General features: G+C 42.3%; 1 protein-coding gene across 1 annotated transcript in view; it reads right to left on the bottom strand.

The window, feature by feature from the left end:
* Window positions 1–27,581, bottom strand: part of MEGF10 (multiple EGF like domains 10) — a 124,718-nt gene that overhangs the window by 35,830 nt on the left and 61,307 nt on the right. The window contains exons 5-11 of the mRNA XM_077768911.1: window positions 24,169–24,415; window positions 22,630–22,750; window positions 17,475–17,611; window positions 10,737–10,949; window positions 3,683–3,857; window positions 2,037–2,157; window positions 1,091–1,254 (exon numbers count right to left, since the gene is read on the bottom strand). Coding sequence (XP_077625037.1) covers window positions 1,091–1,254; window positions 2,037–2,157; window positions 3,683–3,857; window positions 10,737–10,949; window positions 17,475–17,611; window positions 22,630–22,750; window positions 24,169–24,415 — 1,178 coding nt within the window. The remainder of the gene's footprint in view (window positions 1–1,090; window positions 1,255–2,036; window positions 2,158–3,682; window positions 3,858–10,736; window positions 10,950–17,474; window positions 17,612–22,629; window positions 22,751–24,168; window positions 24,416–27,581) is intronic.

Here is a 27,581-nt window from a genome sequence, read left to right as displayed (position 1 = left end):
TGCATCTAATATATTGTTTGGAAAAAAGACAAGATTGTGCCAGGGGCTTCGCTTTGTCTGTAACCAGAGTGGGAGTAAAAGGTGCTCCTCAAGCCCATCTCAGAGCACCGATAATTTGTTCACTGGTGGGTGAGAGGCAGCGAAGATAACTTCACTTTGTCCGAGGGGTTGGAGGGTATGGAATAGCCCAGGCAGGGACGCTCTCTAGCTGGGAAGCGGGTTGTCCTTAATGAGGGGGAAGCCCAGGGGAAGAGCCGCTCCCAGCGGAGGGGCCCACTTCAGGGGAGGGGCCACAGTGTCATCTCGAGATCATTCCCGGGGGCAGAAAACACACATCACTGAGAAAATGCTTAATGACTCAGGAGGGGGAAAAAATGAGATAGGAAGAAAGAATAATGAAAAAGAGGGCAAAGAAACGGGCCAAGGGCTTCAGAGGAAGAAAGAGAAATCAGCATGTTTACTGCGGAACGCGTGTCGCGTTTGCAGCCTCTGTCTGCCTGTGGTAGACACGGTATGGGATTTCTGACTATGAGTACCTCTACAGTAGGTCAAGGGAGTCGAGTCAGCATTGAACGAGGGAAATCTTTGGAGCTTTTTGTGACTCTGGACGTGCTTGTGTTAGCAGACGGCCGTTTCTAAACCTTTCACTATCCTGATGGGCATTTCTATGACGCCGGTCACCACCCCTTTCAATCCTCTGCCACTTTCCACCGCAGAGACGGGGGGATTTCCATGACAATGGAAACACAATATTTGGGGAGCTGACAGGTATACGCTGGGTGTTTGACAAATGCCGTTGACTGGCTGCCACGACAAAATGGGTGTATAAGAAGGGGGAAAACAGAAAGGGGAGCGGGTCGGGGCTGGGAATGGGGGCAGAGGCAAAGGAAAAGAAGGGAGTGATTCTCACAGAGCTACCTAACCGATTTCCACGTCTACCCCTTTGCCAGTCGTATGTCCCATTTGCGTCCAAAGGCCTCAGTTCTTCTAACAGTTCCCTTGGGTTCCCACTGGCACGTTGGAAAACTGCAACAGTGAGCGGACGCTCTGCCTCAGCTCCCCGCAGGCCCCCCGGCTGGTTCAGTCGTACCTGGCAGGGAAGGTCACATTTTTCCCCGCGCCATCCAGGTGCACACGTGCACGTGCCGTCCAGGGTGTTGCAGGCTCCGCCGTTGAGGCACTGGCAGGTTAAGTTACAGCTGAAGCCCCACGTACCGCTGGGACAGCTGATGGAGCAGTCCACCCCGTGCCAGCCTGCCAGGACAAGAACGCCAGAGCATGGAGCACACGCGGGCAGCAGGGAGCGTCACCGCACCTCTCCAAGCCAAAGTTTCCCTTTAGAAACATGTTGGAGGCGCACAGCGGGGTCCCCGGCACAGAGAGCAGCTGCCCGGCCACATACAGCCTCCATCAGCAATGACCACGGTACCCAGAATCCACCTGTGCCATATGACTGGTCAAGGATGCCAACACCGACGAGCACCATGGGGCTACCAGGAGAAGGGACAGAGCGGGTGCGCCTCTAAAGCACAGGGGTGCGTCATGCACAACGCTGAGTGTCTGTCCAGCTGAGAAAGTGAAATCTTTACGTGGGAGGGTGAAGGAAGGTTAGTGTTTGAAAGAGCAACCTCATCTTTAAAGCAAATGCCGTTCACCATGAAGAGTGAGGACCCAGGAGTCTGGCTGTTGCAGCAGCTACAGGCAGACACATTTTGGCCCTCGCATAAAATTGGAGCTTGGCTGCTTGTTGGGACTCCAGGCCCATCAACCTAGGGGCGCAGATACATGTCTACTTGCTTACTTTTACCCAAAGCACAGACACTCCCAGACTGGTGGAGCTGGTGGCAACCTCGGAGATGCTATGTGAAGCCCTTCCCTTGGCTCACAGACGCAAGAGCGTCTGCCCTGGACAAGGGGCTGGCTGACTTCAGATGCTCAAGGTTGGCACAGCTGGAGCTAGAACCCAAGTCAAGGTTTCTTCCCTGTGACTTTTGGAGGTAACAGGATGAGGATCAAAGACTCATTCACCCACTTACCTGCCTTGCAAGTACAAGACCCATCCACAGGTGAGCAGACAGCATCGTTCTTACAGCCACAGAGAGAGGAGCAGTTGATCCCATAGGTTCCCAGTGGGCACGGGATAGAGCAGTCAATTCCCTAGACAGGCACAGAGAGGAAAATGGATGTAATTTTACTGAATGGAATAAAGCCAGCACAAATAAACGAGAATACATCTTGGCAACGCTCGTTATATTCCCTCTCTAATTTTAAGACTTGTATTTTTTAAAGTTGCTAACTGTCACCAGTATGCACATTTTAAAGCTTCAAGGGCAATGCCAGCTTGCCCGTTGAGGATACAGTTATTAAATGGGGCTCAAAAAAGCCTGCTGCCTTCATTAGCTTCCCTTCCTAGCCAAAGCAAAACCCTTTGTCCTGGCTCCGAAGAGCAGGTATAGAACAATTACAATAAACTACAAATTACAGTCAATAAATAAATACACATAAATATAAATTATACATTAAATGGCATAGCATTCTATACTTCTTTGTATAATGTGTAATATGATTAGCGGGTGAAGCAAAGCAACAAAAAACACCCTCCACCTATGGCATGATTCAATTTATCACCTGACAATAAGCCTAAAACACAGAAATGGGCTATCAGGGATGACCAGAGGGCATCTCCTTTCAAAACAGAAGAGATTTAACACAAGGCCAGTTCAAGGGCTTCCCCCAAAGAATACTGACATCGGTTAGAAAAGCCTGTAAAGATCCTCTCAACACTGAGGCTTTATCAACTACTCACTCCATGTTATGTGGTCTAGAAGAATCATCAACATCTTCATTGGTTAATACTGTCCTCCTTCAAAGGGGAGAAAATACTCAAGACCATTTTCCTTTAAAACAAAGATTCCTAATGCATCGTTAAGAAACCCTAGAAACTAGGGGCGCCTGGGTGGCTCAGTCGGTTAATTGTCCAACTTCGGCTCAGGTCATGATCTCACGGTTCGTGGGTTCGAGCCCCACATTGGGCTCTGTGCTGACAGCTAGCTCAGAGCCTGGAGCCTGTTTCGGATTCTGTGTCAACTTCTCTCTTTGCCCCTCTCCCGCTCACGTTCTGTCTCACTCTGTGTCTCAAAAATAAATAAATGTAAAAAAAAAAAAATTCCTAGAAAGTAGGCAAAATTCTGCCACACTGGCACACAGGCATACGTGCAAGGTCAAGTTTGCCAAAAGCACTGAAACAGCTAAGCATCACATGCAAATACACAATAAATACTAACTTGATACATTATGTGCCTTCAAATTGCACAAAGTTAAGACAAAAACCGTTAATAATAATGTATATCCTACTTGGAAAAGTCATTTCTTTGTTTCCTGTCTAATGTAGTAAAAGAATTATGCAAGGAAAAAAATAATTATGTAAGGAATAATTAAATGACATGACATATATTAAGTAAATAATTAATATCGATGCACATTTATAGTTTTACCTGCTTTCCTGTCATTATTCTAAGGGAATGACTTATGTTTCTTATCAATACCTCTCTCTTTACACTCTTTCTTGTTAATGATGTGACCGATCTGAGCACCTTTGTAAGTCTGAAAAGGTCACATATGGTGTGTGGTATCAAGATGCTCCACATTGGACCCCTCGGCTCCTTCCTCCAGAGCCACTCACTTTGAATCCCGGGGCACAGGTGCACTTCCCAGTCACACTGTCACAGTCAGCCCCATTATGGCAGCTGCAGATCTGTTGGCAAGCTTCCCCGAAGAATCCAGGAGAACATGTTTCATTACAGTAGAGTCCCGACCAGCCTGGCTTGCAGGCACACTCTCCAGACATGGGGTGACAGCTGAGAGACACGGATGAAAGGAGAAAGTCACTCCCGGGTAAACATGACACCCAAGGCCCATGCAAATGGCGCTTTAGCCATAAGCAATGCAGGGGTGGGTGATTCCATGCACAGTAATTTAAATTTCATTCCCAGGCTTGCTATGATTTAATTAATTGGCCGAAACCCGATTGGTACCACAGAAATGTTGCGTGAAATCAGCATCATGCTCTAACAGGAAGGCGATCACAACCACATCCTTTTGTCTGGAACTCACTGTGATTTTCATAAACTGAAAGCACTAATTCAGCGAGAGATCAACTAGATGAAGAGGCTTCAAGAACTATTCCATCCAGTGAACAATATCAAATCAGTGAACCAGGGTGATGGCCAAAGGGCTCCAAAAGCAGAGACCTTCTCTGCCTGATTCCTCTCTCATTTCCCCATACCTGGTGGTGGTGCAGCTGTCTCTACCTGAAGCAGCAGCTGCTTTGTCAGGCCAGGCAGCCAGCTGTCACTCCAGAGCAGATGGACACATCAGCTGTGCCGAGAGGCATGCGTTGGGGAGGCTGACACAATAGGGCACTCTGTGGCACGCAAAACACATGTGCTTCTCACCACAGGAGAATCTCAACAATCAAACCAGCGCCAGTCACAATCGGAAGACTGTTAAAGACGGTCTTCCTCCCCCAGTGGAGATAAACGCCTCCCACTAAAGAGAGCCAACAACAGAATCCACTGTCTCAGCCAGACATTTGGTAAGTGACTCTCATCTGAAGGCAACCCATAGATTTTCTGCTCTGAGAAAGAATGATTTGCTGGGGGAGGGGAAGGCTGAGATGTAACTCCAGCTCTCCCACTACCTGAGTACCTTAGTGAAAGCACGTAATCTCTTGGGCCTGACGTCCCAATCTGTCCAGCAAGAGCCTCAGCCACAACCTTGTGGGTTGGATGCTTTGTTCCTCTGCTGCAACTAAGTGTCCACAAGCAAAGGCCTAGGCATCCGTCAAACTCAGGGAACATGCTATGAAGAAATACCCAAGTATCACTTTGCATTGAACATGGGTTCTTGGGTACAGAAGGTTCGAATTTAAAAGGCAAGGGTTTGATGGGCGCCTGGGTGGCTCAGTCGGTTAAGCGTCCAACTTCAGCTCAGGTCATGATCTCACAGTTCATGGGTTCGAGCCTCACATCGGGCTCTGTGCTGACAGCTCAGAACCTGGAGCTTATTTTGGATTCTGTGTCTCCCTCTCTCTCTGCCCCTCCCCTACTCACACTGTCTCTCTCAAAATAAATAAACATTAAGAAAAAAAAAGGCAAGGGTTTGAGTCTCAAGTCTACTTACTTAGACCTACTCAGATGGACTTATCTGCTCCTTATCTTTCAGTAAACACCAGGTGCCTTCATCTCAAACTTAGCATGTCAAATACTGAGTCTTCGTTCTTCCCTGTCTTCATTTCCCAGGGTTTACTCTCAATCACCTCACTGGAGCAATGACTACCACCAGCCAGTCAGTTGGTTAAAGCAGAAACCTCAGGGGCGCCTGGGTGGCTCAGTCTGTTAAACGTCCGACTTCGGCTCAGGTCAAGATCTCATGGTTCGTGGGTTCGAGCCCCGCATCGGGCTCTTTGCTGACAGCTAGCTCAGAGCCTGGAGCCTGTTTCAGATTCTGTATCTCCCTCTCTCTCTGACCCTCCCCTGCTCATGCTGTCTTTCTCTCTCTCAGAAATAAATAAAACATTAAAAATTTAAAAAAAAAAACCCACCAGAAACCTCAGAGTTATTACTGGTAACTCCTTCTTCATTTCCCTTATCTACTTCATCACTAGAAACCTAATACCCTGCCTCCACCCTCATCTCTCCATCCTCCCTGTCACCATGCTACTTGACCAGGACATTTTCAAGAGAGAAGAGGGAGTTATTCATAATTACATGAGGAGAACAGACCCTAATCCAAACAGTCCCTGTGACCCTAGAAATAAGATGACCCTAAATACAGCCCACAGGTCATTGCTATCTGGCCTCTGCCTACTTCCCCAAACTCTTCTTTAGTCATTATTGTCTTTTTATTACTACACTTAACTGCAATGGATTCCTCATTGTCAATAAAAGCATTGAGAGTTGCCAATGTAAAGCCATCAAATGGGCTATTTATTACATATGCCTAGAATACAGTTTCCCCTTTCACTGCCTGGCCCTCTCCATTTGACCCATGTCTTCCTTCCCTTCTAGACCTGGGGTTCTCTGAGGGCAAGAATTAAGCATGTTTAATTACCTGTCCCCGGCCCACCGTGGGCACATAGCAATACTGATTGAGTGAGTGAAAATGGCTTGGCTGAGGGGTAGTGGGATTTGACTCTGAAGTCTTGCTTTCCCTCATGGATCTGCTTCTCCCATACCTCTGAGTCATCCACCAGTGCTGAATGATAATCTGTACACCTGCACTGAAAGGCAAGATTCGCCCTAGAATTAGTTTTTAAAACATCAAAGTTGTGGCTGAAAGGGAACCACCATGAATTGCAGGGAATACTCACTCACGTGACATTTATGATGGTACTGTAAGTCAGTGCACAGGCTAGCAGCTAGCATTCACTGAGCACTGGATGTGTGTTAACGTCAATCCATGAGCATTATTTCCTTTAATCCTCACAAACTACTCTGCGTGTTGGGTATGAACCCACGTTATAACTAAGGCATTGGGGACCTGGAAAGAGTAATTTATTCAAAGCCCAACACAGGTAGAAGCAGAATCAGAACAAAACCCAGATTTATTTGTTTTTACAGCAAAGAAAAAGTTGGATAGCAACCTGTTAGGAGAGCCAGGGATGGAAAAAAAATGGCTAAAATTTAGGATTTAGCACAGATCAGGTCAGCAGGAGTCATAAAAGTCTGGACTGTGCAAAAGCAGGGACGGATTTAAATTAAAACTTCAGAAAGTTCCAACAGTTGAGAAAAGGAAAAGAAATATTTCAAGCCATGGATTGGTTGAAGTCGTTGACGTTATTTCAACATATTGTGACAAAAAAGGACATCTTTTAGTAGAAACCATTACTTTACACTGAAAAGAGGAAAATCATATTCATGGTATAGACATAAATGTTAAACGAAACAGACTCTCTGGGGACAGAGAATTGAACTAAGCTACAGGCAGACCCAGAAATTGATATTCAATGCCCCCCAGTGAGTATTAGTGCAGCACGCTGGTTCTCAGATTGATTGACACCGAAATTAGTATTCTGCAATTTGTAATTAGATGTAGGAAGCTGGGCACTTTGGAGGCATTTGATGGGTTCTCATGCAAGCAGCTTAATTGGTAATGAGATTTACGTGTTGATGTTAAAGCAGCAGACTGGAGGTTGAAGGGTAATACACTACTATCCATTTTCTTTCTAAAGAACAGACTGCCTTGTGTATATGAAGATAGGGTTATACGTGTATAGGAATACCTATCATTTCATACACATCTAACTAGATATAAATACTCTAGTAAAATTTTCAATTTAAGAGCAAACTATTACAAGTATCCGATATTGGTTAAAACGGAGTCATCGAATTTCCTTTTATTCATTCCCTTAGATGTTATTAATGCTCAAATGTAATGACAATTATGTGGCATTTGCAAATAGGCACATCCTGATTGCCCACAGCTATTAAAAGTCCTTATTAGTAAGAGCTAATATACATACCCCATGTGCAATCTTAATAAATCTCAAATTTTATTTTCTGATTCAAAAGCAGTTTCACCATAAAAGTTAGTTTTCACCTGAAAAGGCCAGGTCACAGTGAACGTATCTTAAGGCTCTACAATAGTGCTATAACTGAAGACAGTAACGTCACTTGTAAATATATTTAAATTAGTTTCAACCCTATGATAGACTGTGAAAATAATAATGGCTACAAATTCAGGCACCCATCAACCAGCCAAACGCGAGACAAGTGAGGGAGGATTTCTAGGACCCATCAACCGCTAGCTGATCTGCCAGCTGAACCCCAGGAGAAAAGCACAAGAATCAGCAAGGTGAGCCCAGCTCAAATAGTCAAGCTAAAAATCAACTGCTAGGGTGCCTGAATGGCTCAGTCAATTAAGTGTCTGAGTCCTGATTTCAGCTCAGCTTCTCATCCCAGAGCTGTGGAACTCAGCCCCGCATCAGGCTCTGCACTGACAGCACGGAGTCTGCTTGGGATTCTCTCTGCCCCACCGCTATGCACACACGTGTGTTCTGTCCCTCAAAGTAAATAAATAAACATTAAAAAAGAGAAAATATCAGCTGCTAATAAAGAATCATTCTTTGACACCACTAAGTTTGCTGTAGTTCTTTTTTTAATACAGTAAAAGCTAACTGATGCAAATCCCTACCCAGATATGTGAATGCAATACGTGTTAATACATATATTCATATAACTCGACGTTTACCTAAAGACAATATAAACTAATCGCATGTGATTATGTATGTAATTAGAATATGTAATAGTATGTAATTAGCATGTATTAGTCCTGAATTAGTATTCAGTACTGTAGTACTGAAAGAGTATTTCAGTAATTAAAATGAAAAGTTTAGGATAAATATACATCATGAATTATGTGAGCTCCACTTGCTTGATTAAATGGTAAAATGAGGGGCACCTGGGTGGCTCAGTCAGTTAAGTGTCGGACTCTTGATTTCCATGCATTCAGGTTGTGAGTTGGAGCCCTACATCGAACTCCATGCTGAGCATGGAGCCTGCTTGGGATTCTCCCTCTCTTCCTGCCCCTCTCCCCCACTAGCACTCTCTCTCTCTCTCTCTCTGAAAAGATTTTTTTAAATTTTTTTATGTCTTTTATTTATTTCTTAGAGAGAAAACACAGAGTGAGCAGGGGAGGGTTTGAGAGAGAGGGAGACACAGAATCTGAAACAGGCTCAAGGCTCTGAGCTAGCTGTCAGCACAGAGCCTGACGCGGGGCTCGAACCCACGAATCGTGAGATCATGACCTGAGCTGAAGTTGAATGCTTAACTGACTGAGCCACCCAGGTGCCCCGTCTCTCAAAGAAAAAAAATTTATATGGTAAAATGAACAAGCTAGATTTTCAGTTAATACAAAGACTTTATGCCTCTTGGTTCAAAGGAATCTTGTGTTTCCGGGAATTTTACATCGACATTTAAGGTACACAGATGGGCGGTTTCCACTGTGAATTCAACAAGACGGAGTCACACCATCAACATTCAACTGGCTTTAAAAGAAATTTGCAAAAGGTAATTTTTAAAAATAGCATTTAGGGAAGCACTCCATAGGCCAATTGTTTTTAATCTGATTATCTGTTATACATTGTCAGACGGATTCTAGTGTTCCTTTGATCTATGTGATTGTCAAATAATTTCACGTACATCTTTGGTAAAGCACACATGCTTAGGTACATGTGACCTATGTCACAATTACTAGGGTCCTGATGCCAGTCAAGTAACCGTCCAAATAGACCATGCCACTACTAACATGGTATCCAGTTCTGACAAAACCAACATTCTCTCTGCTTCTCCAATTCTTCCAATAGCACAGCTATGCTTATGCTATGCATAACACTACCAATCTTTTTAATGTCAGGCTGCATACAATGAAATAGCACTCTGATATTAAAAAATTCTTAGTTGTCAGTACGCAAGGCTTCCTTTTGCTGGGACAAGCCTCCTACACCACAGGAAAGGTGGCCATACATATGACTTATCCCTAATCCTGCCTGCTCCTTAAACACTGGCGAATTGGAAAACAATATCCTGCAGAAATTATTCATTTTCACTCCCCACATGTTTATTTAACCTTGTCATGTTAAGATTGGCAACATTTTCAAATGAAGAAAACCAAAGCTGATTAAAGCAGCTTGCAAAGTTGCTTGACATACATAACGATGCACTTCTTTGATATGTCCCACTAAAATGTATTCCAAGCATTCTCTCTCTCTCTCTCCCTCTCCCTCCCTCTCCCTCCCTCTCTCTCTCTCATAATATAAAGTCTACTTTTTTCTTCCTAACAATGATTTAAAGAAGAGACCAACCACAGGCTTCTACATTTACCTTTTGTGCATTTGAGATTTGAGGTGGCCACAAGCTACCTTTCTGGAGCATAAATGAAGTCACAGCTGTGCTGAATACAAATAAGTAATTCTTGTAACATTTGAATTGCTGTATACTGTGCTACATTTTTGTCAGACCCAAGTTTTCCAGCAGTCTGCAAAGGAGACCCAGAATTCTAAGTGATAAGTATGTGGTCCTTGGGGGAGGGAGAGGAAGAAAGGGGGTGGAAAGACATTTTCAGGGGCAGGTGATGAACACTAGGGTGGGTGGGATCGTGGTTTCCTGTTCTGAAATTCTTCGAGAGATTTTTGAGCTAAAAGACCCCTGTGAGTCCCGTGTCAGAGTAATCAGTTCTGAAAACATATTTCACATGTGACAGCCATATGTGAAACACTTTTATGGAACTTCCACCGGTGATACTTCCTCTCTACACAGATGTGCTGTCAAGTCCAAGATGCTGCAGTGAGAACCATTTTCGTGATATTTTACGTACTACCCTGGGCTTCACTCATGTCTCTCACTGCATCTGTGCTTCTAAGGGAATGTCACAGAATCCTTCTCTGAGGGAAACGTTCTACTAACCTCAGCGAATTTAATTTTTGGCAATGGCCATTAATGGAGGATAGAATCGGACATCCAGCCAAGAACATCTACCAGTTCGAGCACTTCTGACCTGGACTGTCACCCACAAAGTAAAGAACTCTTCCACTGACTTAGCGGTTCCTCCGCAGGATGACACAGAGGCGCGAAGGGTCTCAGGGTGGGCATCTCTCTGTCAGTCTCTCCTTCCAAACAGGGGACACTGCAGTTCAACCTTTAATAGGACACATCCTTCCAGGGGTGGCTCAGCCTCACCTATGAGTGTTGTCCAGGTGGCAGGGACACCGCTTGTCACATTTGATGCCATACAGCCCTTCTGGACACAGGCGCGCCTCGCAATGCTCGCCAGCAAAGCCTGCTTCGCAGAGGCACGAACCGCTCACGTGGTAACATTTCCCTCCGTTGACACACCGGCAGGCCTCCGCACAGCGAACTCCATACGTGCCAACAGGACACTCGTCCTGGCACCTGTCAAGCAGGAGGGGGAGCAGAAGACGGATGAGTCAGTGCCGTGTAAAAATAAACAGTCCATTCTGATAGGCTTTGTGATGGACAAACTGAAACTGCTTTTCGCATTTGGTATATTTTGTTTTGCAACAGTCCCATTACAGGTATAAAAGCAATAAGCTGAGTTAGTCTGGCTACAGATAATATTAACAGCAGTATGACCGTTTCAAAGGAAAAAATAAACACAAAAGCAAAATAAAATTATGAACTTGGCACAGGAAGAATGTTTTTTACCGAGGGCTTGCTAAACAGACATAGATACAGGTATAGATACAGCACTAGAGGACATACCAAAAAAAAGGAGAAGAGTAATTGCCCAAATTAGGAAAATAAAATATTAAAATATCCGCTCTCTCTATTTTAAAGATAAAACTTGGTAGCATATTGCAAACCATGTAAATTCTCTTGGCTTTCATGGTGGCCTCAATATTCAATCTGAGCCATGTGTCTGCTCTTTTCAAAGCCAAATGGAGATAATTGCTGCTCATTTAGAAAGTTATGCCTTTAATAAATACAGTCCTCTTTAGATCAGGGGAAGTCAGAGCTATTGCAGTCAGGTTTCCTTGATTCCACCTGGGGAACTCTTGCCAGGAGATTTAGAGACCCGTGGAGCTTCCCAGCACAGATTTTTTGTAAAGTGGGGTATTGTCCTCTGTAAGAAGGGCTGACAAATAGCAAGGAAAAAATATCAGGTCTCAAAAATTGATATCATCTTTGGAAAAATAACATTAGAGTCTGGTCCCGGAGGAAGGACAGGCTCTGAATAAGTTGGATCGGGCGGGAAGCTAAGTTGCCAGAAGGGAGTATAGCAGAGAAGAGAAAATTATCATTGCTCCATAGAATGCATGACCAGTTGTCCAGGCAGCCAGGCTTCTTTGGGACCTGGCAGGGTGACTTCATGGAGCCTTCTGGAACAGAAGGAGCACTTCTTGCCAAGGGAGAAAGAGATGGGGTCTCGTCTAGCTGAGCACCGGCCGTCAGTCGGGTACACTTGGCAGAGAGCAGCAGACACTTTACAGGAGGCTCTCATGTCATGCCAGGACTAAGGTCAAAAATGTAGGTCAGCACTGCAGTTTTTTTTAAGATCAGATATAATGCAAACAGTAAGTGCATAATAATGAATTCAAGGATACCTAAAGGCACTGGCAAAGGGGCTGAAAAGCAAACATTTCCCACAAGGCTTTGCATAAATTTTATGGGGTATGATGAGTAACAATACCAAGACTGGCTGGGATTCTATTTAAGAGTAGAAGATAAATCTCCAGATCCCTTTGACACTTTTCTGGTCAGGTCCGGCTCTAGCATATATTTCATGAGACAGAGAAAAGGAAAGAGGCCTCCTGTAAACTTAGTTTCACCTGACTCTCAAGACTTCGTTAGGTATGTTTGTCAACAGGCAAAATCTTCAGATCAACTGCTCAACAAATCATTGGCAAAGTCCTGTAGTAACTGTCATTTAGCATAAAATCAGATGTGTGTTTTAAGGTTACCCAGGAGTACACCTATTTTTAGACCAGAGTATTTTTAAAGGGTACTCTATTTTTAACTTGTAAGAAGCTTTAATAAGCCAAGTCACTTAGTTGATTCCTTAAAGATGTAAACTCTAGAGAAAGAAATCCTGAGGTAAAATAAATTGGCCTCGTCGCGGCTCAGCTAAAGGATGGTAAGACAGCTTTGCAATATGTCCAGATTTTTCGGCAATTGAGTACCAAAAAGATAAGGATAAACAAGGTAAAATAACATTGCTTTCTCTCTCTTACATGGATTTGAAAACAAACGCAAATGTGGAGCTTTGGGATCCATGATTCTAACTTAGTAAAAAACTTAGCTCTAAAAGTGGGTGAACTGAGTATAGATCGGAAGCCTGAAAAAAACGTCCACTGCCAAATGACAGGGAACCAGTGTGTGTATTTCATCCTATCTTGGCAGAGACTTCCTTTTCTTTGGGAAAACAAAATCCACAATAGCTGGTCCTGGGCCATAATTACCTTTCTAACCTATAATAAAACACAGCACTAGTTTGTATTATAAATGGCAAAAAGCCATTTGAATTTTACTTACTAAAGTAGCTATTATGTAAACCTCGTTTCATAGTCTCCTTTCTTTTTCATCACTGTTGCACTTGTAAGAGAATCCTGTTAATAATACTTATGTCTATATCCATCTACCAAACCAAAGTGGTAGGGTATCTTTCTAGAAGTAGACATTTTCCATGTTGGAAATAAAAGCAGTCATGAAGTAGCTTATACCTTTCAGGTTAGCAGAGTTAAAAAAAAAGTCTTTGTCAACCAGACCTATCTCCCTTTTTGGCCCCTTTATCTAAAAGAAGCATCATTCTCAATGAATTTCATGCCCTAAGGTTGTTTTTTGTGGTCTCAGGCAGAACAACTAAAAAAAGAAAAAGCTATCTTAGGAATTAGTAAAAGAGGTAATAGATTTTCATAGGAGAGATGGCAGAGAGGCTGATAAAGACATAGCAATAAATACTGGCCACAATAGAAATATAGAAATTTGGAGTTTATATATTTTTTTCATTTTTGGTTTTGAATAATGCTCTGGGAAATTGGGAAAAAATGGATAAGCTTTAAGTAGAGATAATAAAATATGACACCAATTGTCAAACCAATGAGGGTCACAGACTTGTTTTAATACCATTTTGATTATTATATGGCATCTTCTTACAAATGGATGGAAAAGGAAGTGAGTTAGCATGTAAGGGGCAGCAGCAACTTTCTCCCTGGTCTTTTTGATCAGGTCCCTCCCTAGAGTGCTCGGAATAATTGGGCCAAACCACGATTTGGTGTGAAAATCGCATTCCTCACTAAACCTGGGATTGAGGGATCAGCTGCCTGCCTTTCGAGCATCTGGAACTACAGCTCTGGGTGAAATAGAAAAAGTGCAGGAAAACAGCCAACTTTCCCTCAATCCTAGAGATACCCCCAATTCCTGTCTGTAATTTCTGACTTCACCTCCTTTGATCCACATTCCTTCTTCACTTGCACATTAATAGGGAACACAGGTATGGCTAGACACTCCTGACTTCCCCTTAACAGAGAGTGTAACTGAGACACAGGTCTCTCCATGCAGTTCTTACACAGCACCAGTTACATGAAAGGATCCCAAAGGCCTGAGCAATTCCATGGCGACCCATTAGCATTAAGAACACTCTTTGATCCCCCTTCAGAAGAATTTCTGTGAGAATCTGGAAACCATCAGATGGTAGGATATCTTTCTAGAAGTAGACATGTTCTATCTGGAAAATAAAAGCAATCATCACGTGGCTTATACCTTTCAGTTTAGTGGACTTGAAAGTCTTTGTCAAACAGACTTATCTCCCTTTTGGGGATGTAAGGGAGATATGTATCTTTCCTCTTGCCTGGCTGTGCCGCATTACAGTTCCTCACCACAATGTCCTCCTGACCTGTCCACAAGCCCCAAGGACTATTATCTGGGCATCCCATGAGCCACTCCGCCTGCCTACAAGGTGTCTGTTTTGTTTGTTCTGCTTCTACTCAGGCTGGGAGCGCATCCCAACATCCTGGGAACCCTTTGCAGGAAGCTACCAGCGGTAGTACCTGCTCCCCCAGGCGGCAGCTCTCTGGTCTAACCTCAGGGATCAAGTTGTGCTGACTTGTCAAAAAAGGGAAATGCCAAGACTCCAGGCCCTCAAAGCTGCTGTCACCACAAACTGCCCCATAGTCACTCATTTTCCCCTATGGTGGTGACAAGTGTGTGTGTGTGTGTGTGTGTGTGTGTGTGTGTGTGCGCGCCCAGAACCCAGATGGGGATGGTATAATTAAAAACAGAAACCCTGTGGTCAGTTCACCAGGAAAATCATAGTCATCAGAACAACAACTCAAGAAGATGTTCCCTCTTCACCTTCCTTGTCTTTCTTTGGCTCGTTGCCTTCTTTGCCTTAATCTAAAATTCACCTGGAAATTAGTGGTTATTCCCCCTCCCCCGCATTCTAACTAAGATGGGTCTAAGTCTGCCTTAAAAATTTGCCTTTTATGTTTGTTGTTTTGTGCTGCCTCCGATTTGAGGACAAGAAAAACAATCATACAGCTGATCCTCAAATAACATGGGTTTAGAATGTACAAGTTGCTTGTATGCAGATTTTTAAAAATAAATACAGCACAGTACTATAAATATATTTTCTTTTACTTAGAATTTTCTCAACATTTTCTTTTCTCTAGCTCACTTTACTATAAGAGTATAGTAATACATATAACATACAAAATATGTGCCAATCAACTGTTTATATTATCAACAAAGCTTCCTAAACAGCAGGCTATTAGGTTAAGTATTGAGGGAGTCAAAAGTTATATATAATTTTTCAACTGAAAAAGGGGGTCAGTGCCCCCAAAGCCCTGAGTTTTTCAAAGGTCTGTATTTGATTGCTTTAGTGCCCTAAAATATTAGGCAAAGCTCTTAACCTCATCTATCCAAAATACAACCATAAGCCAGAATGTAGGTCACAAAAACTTTTTGAGAAGCCCAATTACATATTCTAAAAACCATGCTCTGAAAGATGTCAATAATTTGCAACATCAAAAAATAAAGGTAAAATTAAAAAAAGGTAAAATACATAATTACATTAACAAAAGCCTTTATTAAACTTTAAAGAAGTTAAATAGATAATACTAACAAAAGTTCCTAATAAAAACAGGCATTAAACCAACACTCAAGCATGCAAAATTTTACTAAAAGCCAGTAACAAACATGAAACTATACTGATGTGATTTGCAATAAAATTAGGAACAAGACAGGAATTCCTAACGTTACCTCTGTTTGTCAACACTGATTTAGAGGTTTCAATTAATGCAATTATTTCAAGAAAATGAAACAATCCTTATAAATGTTGAAAAGTATAGACAAATATCTTTTTTATAGGTGATAAAATAACTTTGGTGTTTGCTAAGTAACATTTGAATTAATTAAAAATTTTGGTAGAGAGACTAAATAAAAACACTCAAAATCAAGCTTGTCTTTATCCCGAAACAGCCAATTCGAACCTGAAATGGGATTGTCCAAAAAATACAAAATACTTAGAAATAAGTTTAATAAGAAAGTGCAAATTCTAAGTTGCGAGGAGGGGAGGGAAGGACCACACTATAGTATCTTATTAGAAGTCAAAAACTTAGATCAGCCTTTTGGGAAAAAAAATAATGAGGGAAGAAGGTTGAAGAAATTCTTAGGTCACAGATATCATCAAAAGATAATGATAGCTAATTTTTATTTGGTCCCCAGACATCACTCAAATTGACAATCACTAGTATTTATACAGTTCAGAGAAATCACTCAACTATAATAAGAGCTAATATTTGTAAGCTTCCACATGTTCTAACCACTTAAGTGTACTTATTGAATACTGATAACAGCCCCAGAGGAAAGTAAAATTATTATTTGAACATTAGCAATAAGGATATTTCTAAGGACACGGGTTCCAAAAATATTTGTTGTGGGCCATTATAATCTCCTCTCAAGTCTTTTTTCTCTAATTGTAATCACATATCCAATAAGCTTGGTTATCTGGTCTTTCAGGATGTAAGAGAAGAATGAGCAAATTAGAAGGAGGAAGGTGTGCAAAGCCATCTAGGGTAACACTTTACTATCTAATACAAAACAGGACAGAGGATGAAAGAGCCTGGTGAACATGGCCATTCATTCACTCTTAGAGTCTCAGAACGCCCGTTGGATCTTACTTGGTCACTATGGCATGGAGAAATGACTGGTATTATTTTTTCTAAGTTTATTCATTTCTATTTTTTTAGATTTTTAACATGAAAAAATATTTATTCCATAGATCTCTTTAACATGCTCATACTTCTTTCTACCTTTTTGGACATAGGTGATATTTTCTTTCTTTTTTTAAAATGTACATAAAAAAATTATACCCAAGTTAGTTAGCATATGGTGCAACAATGATTTCAGGAGTAGATTCCTTACTGCCTCTTACCCATTTAGCCCATTCCCCCTCCTACAAACCCTCCAGTAACCCTCTGTTTTGTTCTCCATATTTAAGAGTCTCTTATATTTTGGAAATGACTAGTATTCTTAATGGAATACTGAATCATAAGAAGGTAATTTTATGCCCAGCACACTTTTTAAAGCTAAACAGATACACATCCAATTTTGTAATAAATCATCAAAACAAATTTAAAATGTAAAAAGTTTTGGTGTTTGAAGTGGCTGTCCAGCCACTCAGCTGTTGAGCATGACACATTTATCATGGGTTCTGAATAGCTGGGATTTTACTTATCTGTTTTATTGCTATCTATCTTCAATTCACCATTACTGTCTAGGATTTGGTTTCTACTCACTGAGTTGGGAAAGAATCTGACAAACACATTGGTACCCTACAGATGCCTCTGGAATATTGTAGAATAGCCAGAGACGTGTGGTAGCAAAGGTGTTCCCTGGGTTCCTCAAGCTTTCCTTTCACACCATTATGAAGAGTCAGAGAAAGATAAGACTATCCCTTACCGTTCCCCTGTGTATCCTGGGCTGCAATGACATTGGCCTGTGGCAACGTCACACGTCCCTCCATTATGGCACTGACATTCTTGTGAACAGTTCTTTCCAAAGCGACCTTCAGGGCATGGCTGACCACACACTGTGCCCTGTATTCAAAGAGATTTGGAAAATTACATGGGCCTCCAGCCAGGGAAGCCAGGGAAGGGCTAAAGGGGCGGGGAGGGGGAGAGGAAACAAAGAGAGAAGGAGATAGGGGAACAGAGCTGCGAGATAATTAGATGAAGGGGGTTTTAGAATACTCTGTTCATCATCTGAAAAATGTTAGAAATTTTAAATACACTTATGTACTGGTAAGCCTAGATCTCAAGATACGTTCAAAGATGGCCGAACAGGGACACTTGGGTGGCTCAGTCGGTTAAGTTTCTTGATTTCAGCTCAGGTCATGATCTCATGGTTCGTTGGTTTAAGCCCTGCATTGGGCTCTGCACTGACAGCATGGAGCCTGCAAGGGATTCTCTCTCTCCCTTTATATGCTCCTCCCCTGCTCACGCACTCTCTCTCAAAATAAATAATTTTTTTTAAAAAGGGAAGAATAATCTTCATAAATACACATATTAAAAACCTAAGGTTTAAGATGAAATAACTTCATGAAAGCTACATGAAATTATTACGGTAACCTAAGGAATTTATCAATCCTCCTAAGCGTTCTTCCTTGTGTTGTACATGTACAATAAGTCAACAATACTTACTGAACATCCATTACATGAATACAACATCTGGTACAAATGGGAAATCCAAATGCTTTACCATATGTTCTAAGGAAAACACACATTATCATTGGCTTTATTTCTTACAAGGTACAATGTAACATGAGATGGAAATTTTGTGTACCTGGATTAACAGTCACATTGCCTAAGAAGTAGTTCTACAAGAATGAACTTAGACATTTTATTAGAGGAGAAACACACTTTTATTTTCAGTGTGTTGAACAAACATCGGTGGGCCAAGATCAATAAGAAAGCTTATTTCCTGGGAAGAAAAATCAAGAGAGTAACTTGGACATGTCTCCTCACCCTAGAGGCTGTCCATCTTGTCGGGTCCTGTCATTATATTTATCCCAATCCTCTGTTTTACATGAATAAGTACCAATAAGTCAATGAAATACTCTCCTGTTTTCTGCTTCACTTGGCCATATAACTTGGGCTTGTAGCTTATCATCTGTTTATTGGAGTTATTGTTAGAGCAAACAACATATCCCAAATAACAGGGATTTTTAAACTATTTTTTTTAACTGTTGCAAGCTGTTGCTTTGTCCTCCTTCTCCCTAAAAAAAGGCAGACTGTGGGCACTCTGAAATTGGAGGCTAGTGAACACCAGATGGTTTTGTAAATGTTTATTCTGGATAGCATAAGAAAATACATTTCCTCTAACTCCTGGCTACCCACAAAGGCAGTTGGTGTGCTAATTAAGTCTCCTCTGGTGGTTTCTAGCTATCTAAAAACAGGGAAAGTTCTTCCACAGACCCCTGGAACTGAAATGCCTTTGAGAGATGATTCAGATCAATGCCTCACTGAGAATCATCTATGCATCAGACATAGAGTTAAGCTCTGAGAATCAAAGTGATAAGGTCACAACCTTTAATTAGTTCACAATGTGATGAGGGGTACAAATGAAAAACTAGCTCTAATCCTTGCATTCTAGCACACCATAACAACATGACTGAGAAAACAATGTGCCAAGAGTCAGACTGTAGTAAGCAGGAATCCTGGTGAAAATTCTCATTCTCCCAGGGACTGGCCCCACCCACATCTTGTAATGGTCGCACATCAGCTTCAGAGATGTTGGTGAAATATTGTTTATGAGTAAAGATTAATGAGAGCGAATAGCTGAAAGTAAGACATTGTTCTTATGCGTTCAAACGCATATGTGTATATGTATAAAAGGTATATATGTCCATCTTTGAAGAGCACCTACAGTAATAGCACAAATAAAATATTGTAGGGGCGCCTGGGTGGCTTAGTCGGTTAAGCGTCCGACTTTCGCTTAGGTCATGATCTCGCGGTTCGTGGGTTCGAGCCCCGCGTCGGGCTCTGTGCTGACTGCCAGCTCAGAGCCTGGAGCCTGTTTCAGAGTCTGTGACTCCCTCTCTCTCTGACCCTCCCCTGCTCACGCTGTCTCTCTCTCTCTCTCTCTCTCCTAGAAATAAATAAAAAAAACATTAAAAAAAAACCCAAAATATTGTAGAGAGAAGTATAAGTTAGAAGGTCAGCTACACAGATTGAGAAATGACCCAAAGCATTCAGTAAGAAACTTCTACCAAGGTAGCAGCTCCAGAGTACAGACATACTGGTGAGAGGGAGGATCCATCCACCCAGTTACTGGGACCCATAGTCCAAGCCTGTGGTTGTCACTGTCTCATGTCATAACCACCCCAACCAAGAAGAAAGTTTCAATTTCAAGAAGAGGCAACTCTACAGACCATGTCTTTACAACAGTCCTAGAGCAGAATGCCTATAACTCTTCATCCAAAGACCATGGGGCCTTCTGGATACTCTGCTGCCCCAACAAAATCCTTCTTTTGCCAAGGACCAAGCAATGGCCAACAATGACAAAAGACTGCTTATAAGAAATGAAGAAGGGAAGGAGTCAAAGATAATGCAGGATTTCTCCCTTGGGCAATAAGAAAGAATGCTGGTTTTAACTAAGATTTTTAAAAAGCAGAAAAGGAGTAACATTAAGAAAGACTTGGGTGCATGACAAGTTTGATTTCATTAACACTGACTTTGATGTTGCTTGAGCCAGTTCACTACTTCTCATTAGCTCCCCTGTTCACCCCATCATCAGGCACTCAGTAAAAGGCCCCTCACTCTGACTCCATTGCTTTAAGGGGTTTCTCCAGGCTCTGACTCTAGAACCAGACCTCATCTTGTCTGCCTACTCTGACTCTGAATGGTCTGGCATTTCTTTTCCACTTGTCCTCATGGTGCTCACATCTTGAACTCTCCCTTACTTCCCATGATTCTCACTGGGAAGTGAAGTGCAGTTCTCCTTTGCTTCAGGACTGCAACAAGGGCATTAGCAGACCAATTCTATTCCATGCCTGGATCCTAAGGCTCCAGCTTGGGTGTAGCCTACTAGAAGTAGATGGTGGCTTCATGTCTAATAGATCATCTAGGTTGGGGTGTTTAATAGGACAGTGACAAATACATGTCTGGACTCAGAAGAAAAGTCAAGATATGGAAGAAAAAAAAAAAACAGTAGCTGACTGATCTTTGGGTCAGCCATGGATCTGGGTGTGATTTCCAGAGACTTATAGTGAGAAAAGAGAAGAAGGATAAGACTGAAACCTAGTAAATACTGTAATAAAGTGGTGTGGAGAAGAAGGGGATTAGGAAAAGAGATCTTCAGTAAGAGAAGTGGGGGAAGGGTTAGCAAAGAAATGGAGAAAAAGGGAGGCGGATGAGCAAGACGGTTAGAAGCTTTGGTGACGTCCAGCAGAATGAGCACAGAAAGGTTATCACTGGATTTGGTAATTAAGAAATTTCTTATGATCCTACACACCTAGTTTCACCACAGCTCCTGGTGACAGAACGGGACAGTGAAGTGAATTGCTCTCTTCATTTTTGTTTGTTATTGAGGGAGACAGACCATGGTCATTCACTCTTGTGCCTTCAAGCAGATGTACACACAAACCAATGCAGGTAATGACCATATCACACCCAGGTTTCACAGAAATCTAGTCAGCAAACCAGCTTTGACACTGAGTATGTCACAATGGCACATACCACTAAGCCCATGAGATACCACATGGAGAAAGTGTAATGTGGTCAAAGTTTGGGAAGTGTGTTGAGTTACAGCTTCCTCTTGGATCTTCACCCAAAAGACTTGAAGAAACTCTGCCACACCTTAGTAAGCCTGGTTCACCTCAATGTGTCTCACATTTATATGACCAGATCACTTTTTCACATAATACTTACTCTGTTGAGAATAATATTCTCAAAGAACAATAGTGATCCATGGAACTTGATTATAAAAGCAATTACTGACTTGTTTTGCTCTACTGTGCTTCACAGATACACTGTGTGTTTTGTTTTTTAAACAAAATGAAGGTTTGTGACAATCGTGCATTCAGCACGTTCATTGCTACCATTTTTTTCCTTTTCTTTTCTTGTTCTTTTTTTTTTTTTTTTTACGTAGGCTCTATGCCCAACATGGGGCTTGAACTCACAACCCTGAGATCAAGAGTAGCATGCTCTACTAAGCCAGCCAGGTGCTCATTTTTCCCCCACATTGGAGCCATTTTTTCTTTTTTTTTTTTTAATGCTTATTTATTTTTGAGAGAGAGAGAGGGTGTGAGCACATGAGAGAAAAGGGAGGGGTCAGAGAGAAGCAGGGACTGAGGATCTGAAGCAGGCTCTGTGCTGATAGCAGAGAGCCTGATGTGGGGCTTGGATTCACAAACCATTTTATGACTTGAGCCGAAGTCAGGCGCTTAACTGACTGAGACACTCAGGAGCCCCTGGCACCATTTTTCTAACAATATTTATTCCTTTCATGTATCTGAGTCATATCTTGGTAATTCTTGCATTATTTCTGAAAAATTTTCTTTATTTCTATGTTTGTTATGGTGATCTGTGGTCAGTGATCTCTGATGTTACTAATGTAATTGCTTTGGTACGTATGTTGGGTTTTTTTTTAGGCATAATAAATACCATTGCACTCTTAATAGACTACAGCATAGTATAAAACAACTTTCATGTATTATAGGAAACCAAAAAATTCATTTGACTTACTTTTTTGTGGAATTCACTTTATCGCTGTGGTCTAGAACCAGACCCAAAGTGTCTCTGAGATATGCCTATATTTAGACTCTCCCAGTGTTTAAAAGCATTGTCTGTCATACATGAGATGCGATGAGATATTTCCCCCTTTTTTTATCCTAAGGAAAAATGCAGGACAGGTGGCCACTATATTTTCCAACAAGGACCCTTAGTGCACTTTGAGATTTAATCACCTTCTGCCTGAAAATGGACTGAAGAGTTCCAGCTTTGAAAATGCTCAGGTATTTCCAATTTTGCAACCTTTAACCATCAATGTAACTTTCCTTTGTGCTAAAGTCTTCCTTGTGCACTTTGGGATGGGGGAGGGGAGAAAGGGAGCTTACCAGCCAGCCAGAAGGGCAAGAGCATTCTCCGGTCACGTGATGACATACTCCTCCATTTTGGCAGGGGCATCTCTGCTCACACTGTGGGCCATGCTTGCCAGGGGGACAAAGATCCTCACAGCTAAGGAATTGATGTGTGACAAAAGATACCATTATTGACCCAACCACATGACCCTCAGGTTCACAGACACAACAGCACCCAGGAACCTTAAACAGACAAGCTTTCTCGGTTCAAAATTCTTCATTTCATTAGCATCAAAGCATTAACCCTATTGGCTGGAAAGGTCGCTGAGGGGTCACCTAGGCCTTTCCTTTCTTTGGGGGTATTTTCTAATGAAACTAATTTATCTGCTTTTGTTTGTGTGTTTGTTCCAACCTCAAAGGAGACTGAAACATTTGCACACCCCCTACTTGGTGCACATATTCTTCATAATCAATCTCCAGCAACCTCTCCTTGAAACTGATCATTTTCTATGCCTTTAACCCCCACCCCATTTTCTATGAACGAACCTTCTCTAAGCCTTTGTCTTGGCTGCTCTCCTGTAAAATTGGTCCAAGTTTTCCAAAGCCCTATTCAATTGCGGCCTTGATAAAAACCCATAAAAGCAATATTAACAATTAAGGAGTTTGAGATGATCATTCATTCTTCCAAAAGCAGGGCTTTCGAGGCTAATGCAGTTTTTTCTTTAGCTCTACTTTATAGCTGTTAATACTGTTGGTAGGAAGTATTTACCTAATCAGCCACATTTTTTCAAGCTTTAGTTCTGTGATTTACAAGTGTAATTTTCCCAGTTAGAGAATGAGATTTTTCTATTTCCTACTTTTTTTTTTTTTTTGCCAAATTCCGCCTCTTATTCTGTTTGCTCATACAAGCCAACTGAAGAATGTCCTTCACACACAAAATAAAGAAAGTAGTGGAGGTTAAGATGCTCGAATTTTATCCAGAAAGAATGGAACTATCCACACCCACATATCCTGCATGGATGTGATACATTTATTTTCTGTTCACAAAGCAATATATGTATCCAGAGGCATTAAATGACCCACTTAAGCTTTTATCATGGACTATTTCTAACATCTTCTTCTTTTCCTCTTTTCTAGGGCACTGAACCCACCCAGCTTTTTCCAGCTAATTAGTTACCATGCAAAGCAGAACAGTATGGACCATTACCTATGGGCAGTGTAAAAAAAATGCACTTGGGTGGGGGGGAGGGATCGAAACAGATCCTCAAAGCTGCCCCAACAATCCCAAATGTTACCACCCGATACAACTTCCCAGTCCTCTCTGTCTCTGCCCTGCCAGATGGACAGCATGGAAGTCAGCCCTTAGACTATGGCTGGGGTCTGATGTCAAAGAGTTAAACAGCCGGAGCATCTAGCGGCCGCCACTGCTGATCTCCCCCCTCTGCGCCTGGGGCCTCGCCCTCTCAGTGACTTCAGGCAGCAAGAGAAACAGAGGCAAGGGAAGACACGGTGGCAGCAGCACGAATGGGGAAGGGGAGCGGACTCCGCCACATCACACAACCCTGTGTCACTTACAAGGCTCCCGTGTATCCCGGCGGACAGCGACATTCCCCCGTGACGTGGTCACAAGTGGCTCCATTCTGACACTGGCATCTCTGGCGACAGTCATTACCGTAGGTGCCCTGCTCACAGCGCTGCTCGCAGCGCCAGCCCCGGAAACCTGCGGCGCAGTGGCAAGCCCCCGTGATGGGGTTGCACAGAGCCCTGTTTTTGCACTGGCACCGGCTGCTGCAGTGGGGCCCCCAGTGATCACCATCACAGGCTGAAGGGGGAAAACAATGGAGGGCGTCAGAGTATGGACGTGGGTAACGGCAAGCTCTTCAGAACCAGCTTTCCTCTCCCCTCGATGAGATGGCTTCGTGACCCCTTACTGCCGTTTCTTAGCTGGACATGGGGGCTCTCGCACCAACCCACAGCAGTGCTTCATAAATGTGATCAGTACTAGGTGGACCATTCCCAATCACTCCATTACTCAAGCGGTGCTACATTTTCCAGCTTCGTGGCTTTGCTTAGCCTGTTTCCTGCACCTGGAGTGTCACCTTTGAGGGGCTAAAGTAATTGGCTAGGGCAGATGTAAGTAGTACCGGGAGGAGAGGAGGCTGGCTACCCAGAGGGGAAGGGTCAGCCCATGGAAGGGCTTTAATGCACACCAAGGAACCGGACTGCATCTGGAGAACAAGGGATTGGTTGTAAGGATTTTGAACAATTAGAGACAATGCAGATTTGTGTCCTAGAAAGGTCATCTAGCTACAGTCTGAGGAAGGAGCAGGAAGGAGCTCACAAGAGGCAAGGAGATGGGGCAAGAAGAATGGTAGGGAATCAGGAAGTAAGAGAAGTTCAGACGCCTGCCCTAGGCAGTGATCTTGGAAACCAAGAGGGGTCCCACAGGCAGAGCTCCTGTGGGGTGGACCCACCCCCTCTATAGGCCTAGGCTGGAGCAATCCAAAAGAAAACTGCTGATCTGCTTTCAAGGTGTCAGTCACAAGATGTATGGATTGGGAGGTAATCAGAAAAGAGAGAAAATAATTGATCCCAACATTTAAATTCGCTGACTTATTGGGGTGCCTGGGTGGCTCAATTAGTTGAGCATCCGACTTGGCTCAGGTCACGAGCTCACAGCCAGTGAGTTTGAGCCCTGCATCAGGCTCTGTGCTGACGGCTCAGAGCCTGGAGCCTGCTTTGGATTCTGTGTCTCCCTCTCTTTCTTGCTCTCTGCCCCTCCCCCACCCATACCCCGTCTCGTTCTCTCTCTCAAAAATAAACATTAAAAAAATAAATTCACTGACTTATTTAAAAAGTAAACTTCTTTAAAAAGTTCATGAAACTGAACATGGACGGCAAAGAAAACGACAACAGGCACAAGAAACCAGGAAAGACAGTAACAAAACAGAGCATTGGGGAAATAGATTTAAAAGTATAGTTCCAAAGGAAAGGAAGAGTAGCTGCAATTCAGGTTGATGAGCAGGAATAGGGGAGCAGGAAAGAAAAAAATCCTCAATCCCGAACCTTCTACAAATTGTAAAGGGGGATGATAAGCAAAACTAACTCTTAATATGCATTGCCTACCCAGCTGTGCATTTATTTATTAATTAGATGCTATAAAAATCACTAGGGAAGAGGCACCCTACCTCAAGCTCTTAGGATAAACTGCTTTTATGACTTAAAAAACAGTTTCACTTCATAAAAATTTTGTAAGTTTAATAGATCTACAATCAACGATTGGAAAACGAAACAAACTAGGCACACAGCAAATAACTTACGAAACGTACAGGATTCACCTTCCAATGTTAGAATTTACCTTTCATTTTATAACATCAAAAGGTTTACATGAATAATTTTGTTTCTAATCAGTATGGCTTCATTCTCATTAGTACCTTAATAAACATACTTTAATGCAATTAAAAACAATGAGAGGATTATTGAATCTAAAGCAGATCAAGAAAGCAATTACCTAAGAACTCAAAATCATCTTTCACAGAGTAAGATTAGGTAGTAGTTCCCAGATTTAAGCCTCATTGTTATTCATACAGTTGTTTCTTTTATTGCCTATGGGTATGGACAAAGAATTTTTTTGTTCAGTTATAACTCTTTCAATCCAGGAGCTATATTTAAAAAAAAAAAAACAAAACACAGTATGTTTCTTTAAACCCCCTCAGGTATCCAGGTAGAAAAAAATATATCTGTTTTTCAGCTAAGTTGCAGAGTCCTTTGTAACTTGTTCCCTGGTTCATCAAGCCTACGAGTAAAGAGCATCCTCATTCCACATAAGCCAAATCCCTTATCCTATGATCTGAACCAGCCGATTCGGTTCATCGCCATTCTCTGTATTATAAATGATCTTATTCCCAAAATCTGAAGGTATCCTTGATCCCACTTCTTGCTAGATGAACTACAACCCTCAATACTTTTACTTATTTTTTAAAAAGCTATTCAATTTCATTCACTTTCTTTGCTCAACCGTCTCCAAAGTTTCCATATCCCTCTCAACTTCTGGGAGCCACATATGTTAAATTAAATATTCATTTTTTTCTTAATGTATCATGGGGGATTAAGTGATCAACCCAAAACACAATTTTATCTAATAATACTACCTTGATAAGGACAACCTGATTGTGTCGGAAGCATTTAGAAAGAAAAAACCATGATGGGGTGGTGTTCTTTCTCCCCACTGTGACAGAGGGATAAGGGTGTGCTGGAGCACATACATTTTATAGAATATGTTTTACAACATCAGGAGAAGAGTAGGAAGAAAGAAGTCAAGGTCCTGAGGGGACAGAACCTCTCTCTTCTCCCTTGTGCTTTACTTCCACAACCCATCCAACGATTTCTCTCTAGAAGAGCAGTCAGGCAGAGACCAATCCTATTTCCTTGGGGTTAGATAAATGCAAAACAACAACAAACAAATAAAAAAAACCCTTAAGACACCTCCTCATGATAGAAACAGGTTCATAGCAGAAATTGATAACTATCAGCATCAAAGAAAGGGTTTCAGGCTTTTAAGGAAATATTATCATGCCGACATGGTTAATTTCCTGGCTATATCTAAGCACTGTGGCATGCTTTGAAGTGACAGCTTCTCCCTTTGGGGCTGTGTTTCCCTAACAGGCCATTGATACATGGGCCTCACCATGTGAATACTGGGCGCCAACATAAGCTATGCTGGGGGGTGGGGGGGTATCTCCACATACAGAAGCATACTAATAAGCAGGAAACAGACTAAGTGGGACACAGAAGCCAGGCTTGAATTTAGGCATCACTGTGACTTCCTTTCCATTCTTCATTTGTCATCTTCAACTATTGTAACACATCCATTTTTACAGCTTATCACACAAAAGCCAGCTTTCTTCCCCGATTACTACAAATACACGGGTATGTTGACTAGCTAGACAAGAGGCAGAACTTGCTCCTTATGAGCGCCAAGCTTGACC

This window comes from Crocuta crocuta, unplaced genomic scaffold, assembly GCF_008692635.1.
Source record: "Crocuta crocuta isolate KB4526 unplaced genomic scaffold, BGI_CrCroc_1.0 scaffold64, whole genome shotgun sequence".
Lineage (NCBI taxonomy): Eukaryota > Metazoa > Chordata > Mammalia > Carnivora > Hyaenidae > Crocuta > Crocuta crocuta.
Note: the sequence above shows the minus strand (reverse complement) of the source record. Positions and strands in the feature narration are given on the sequence as shown.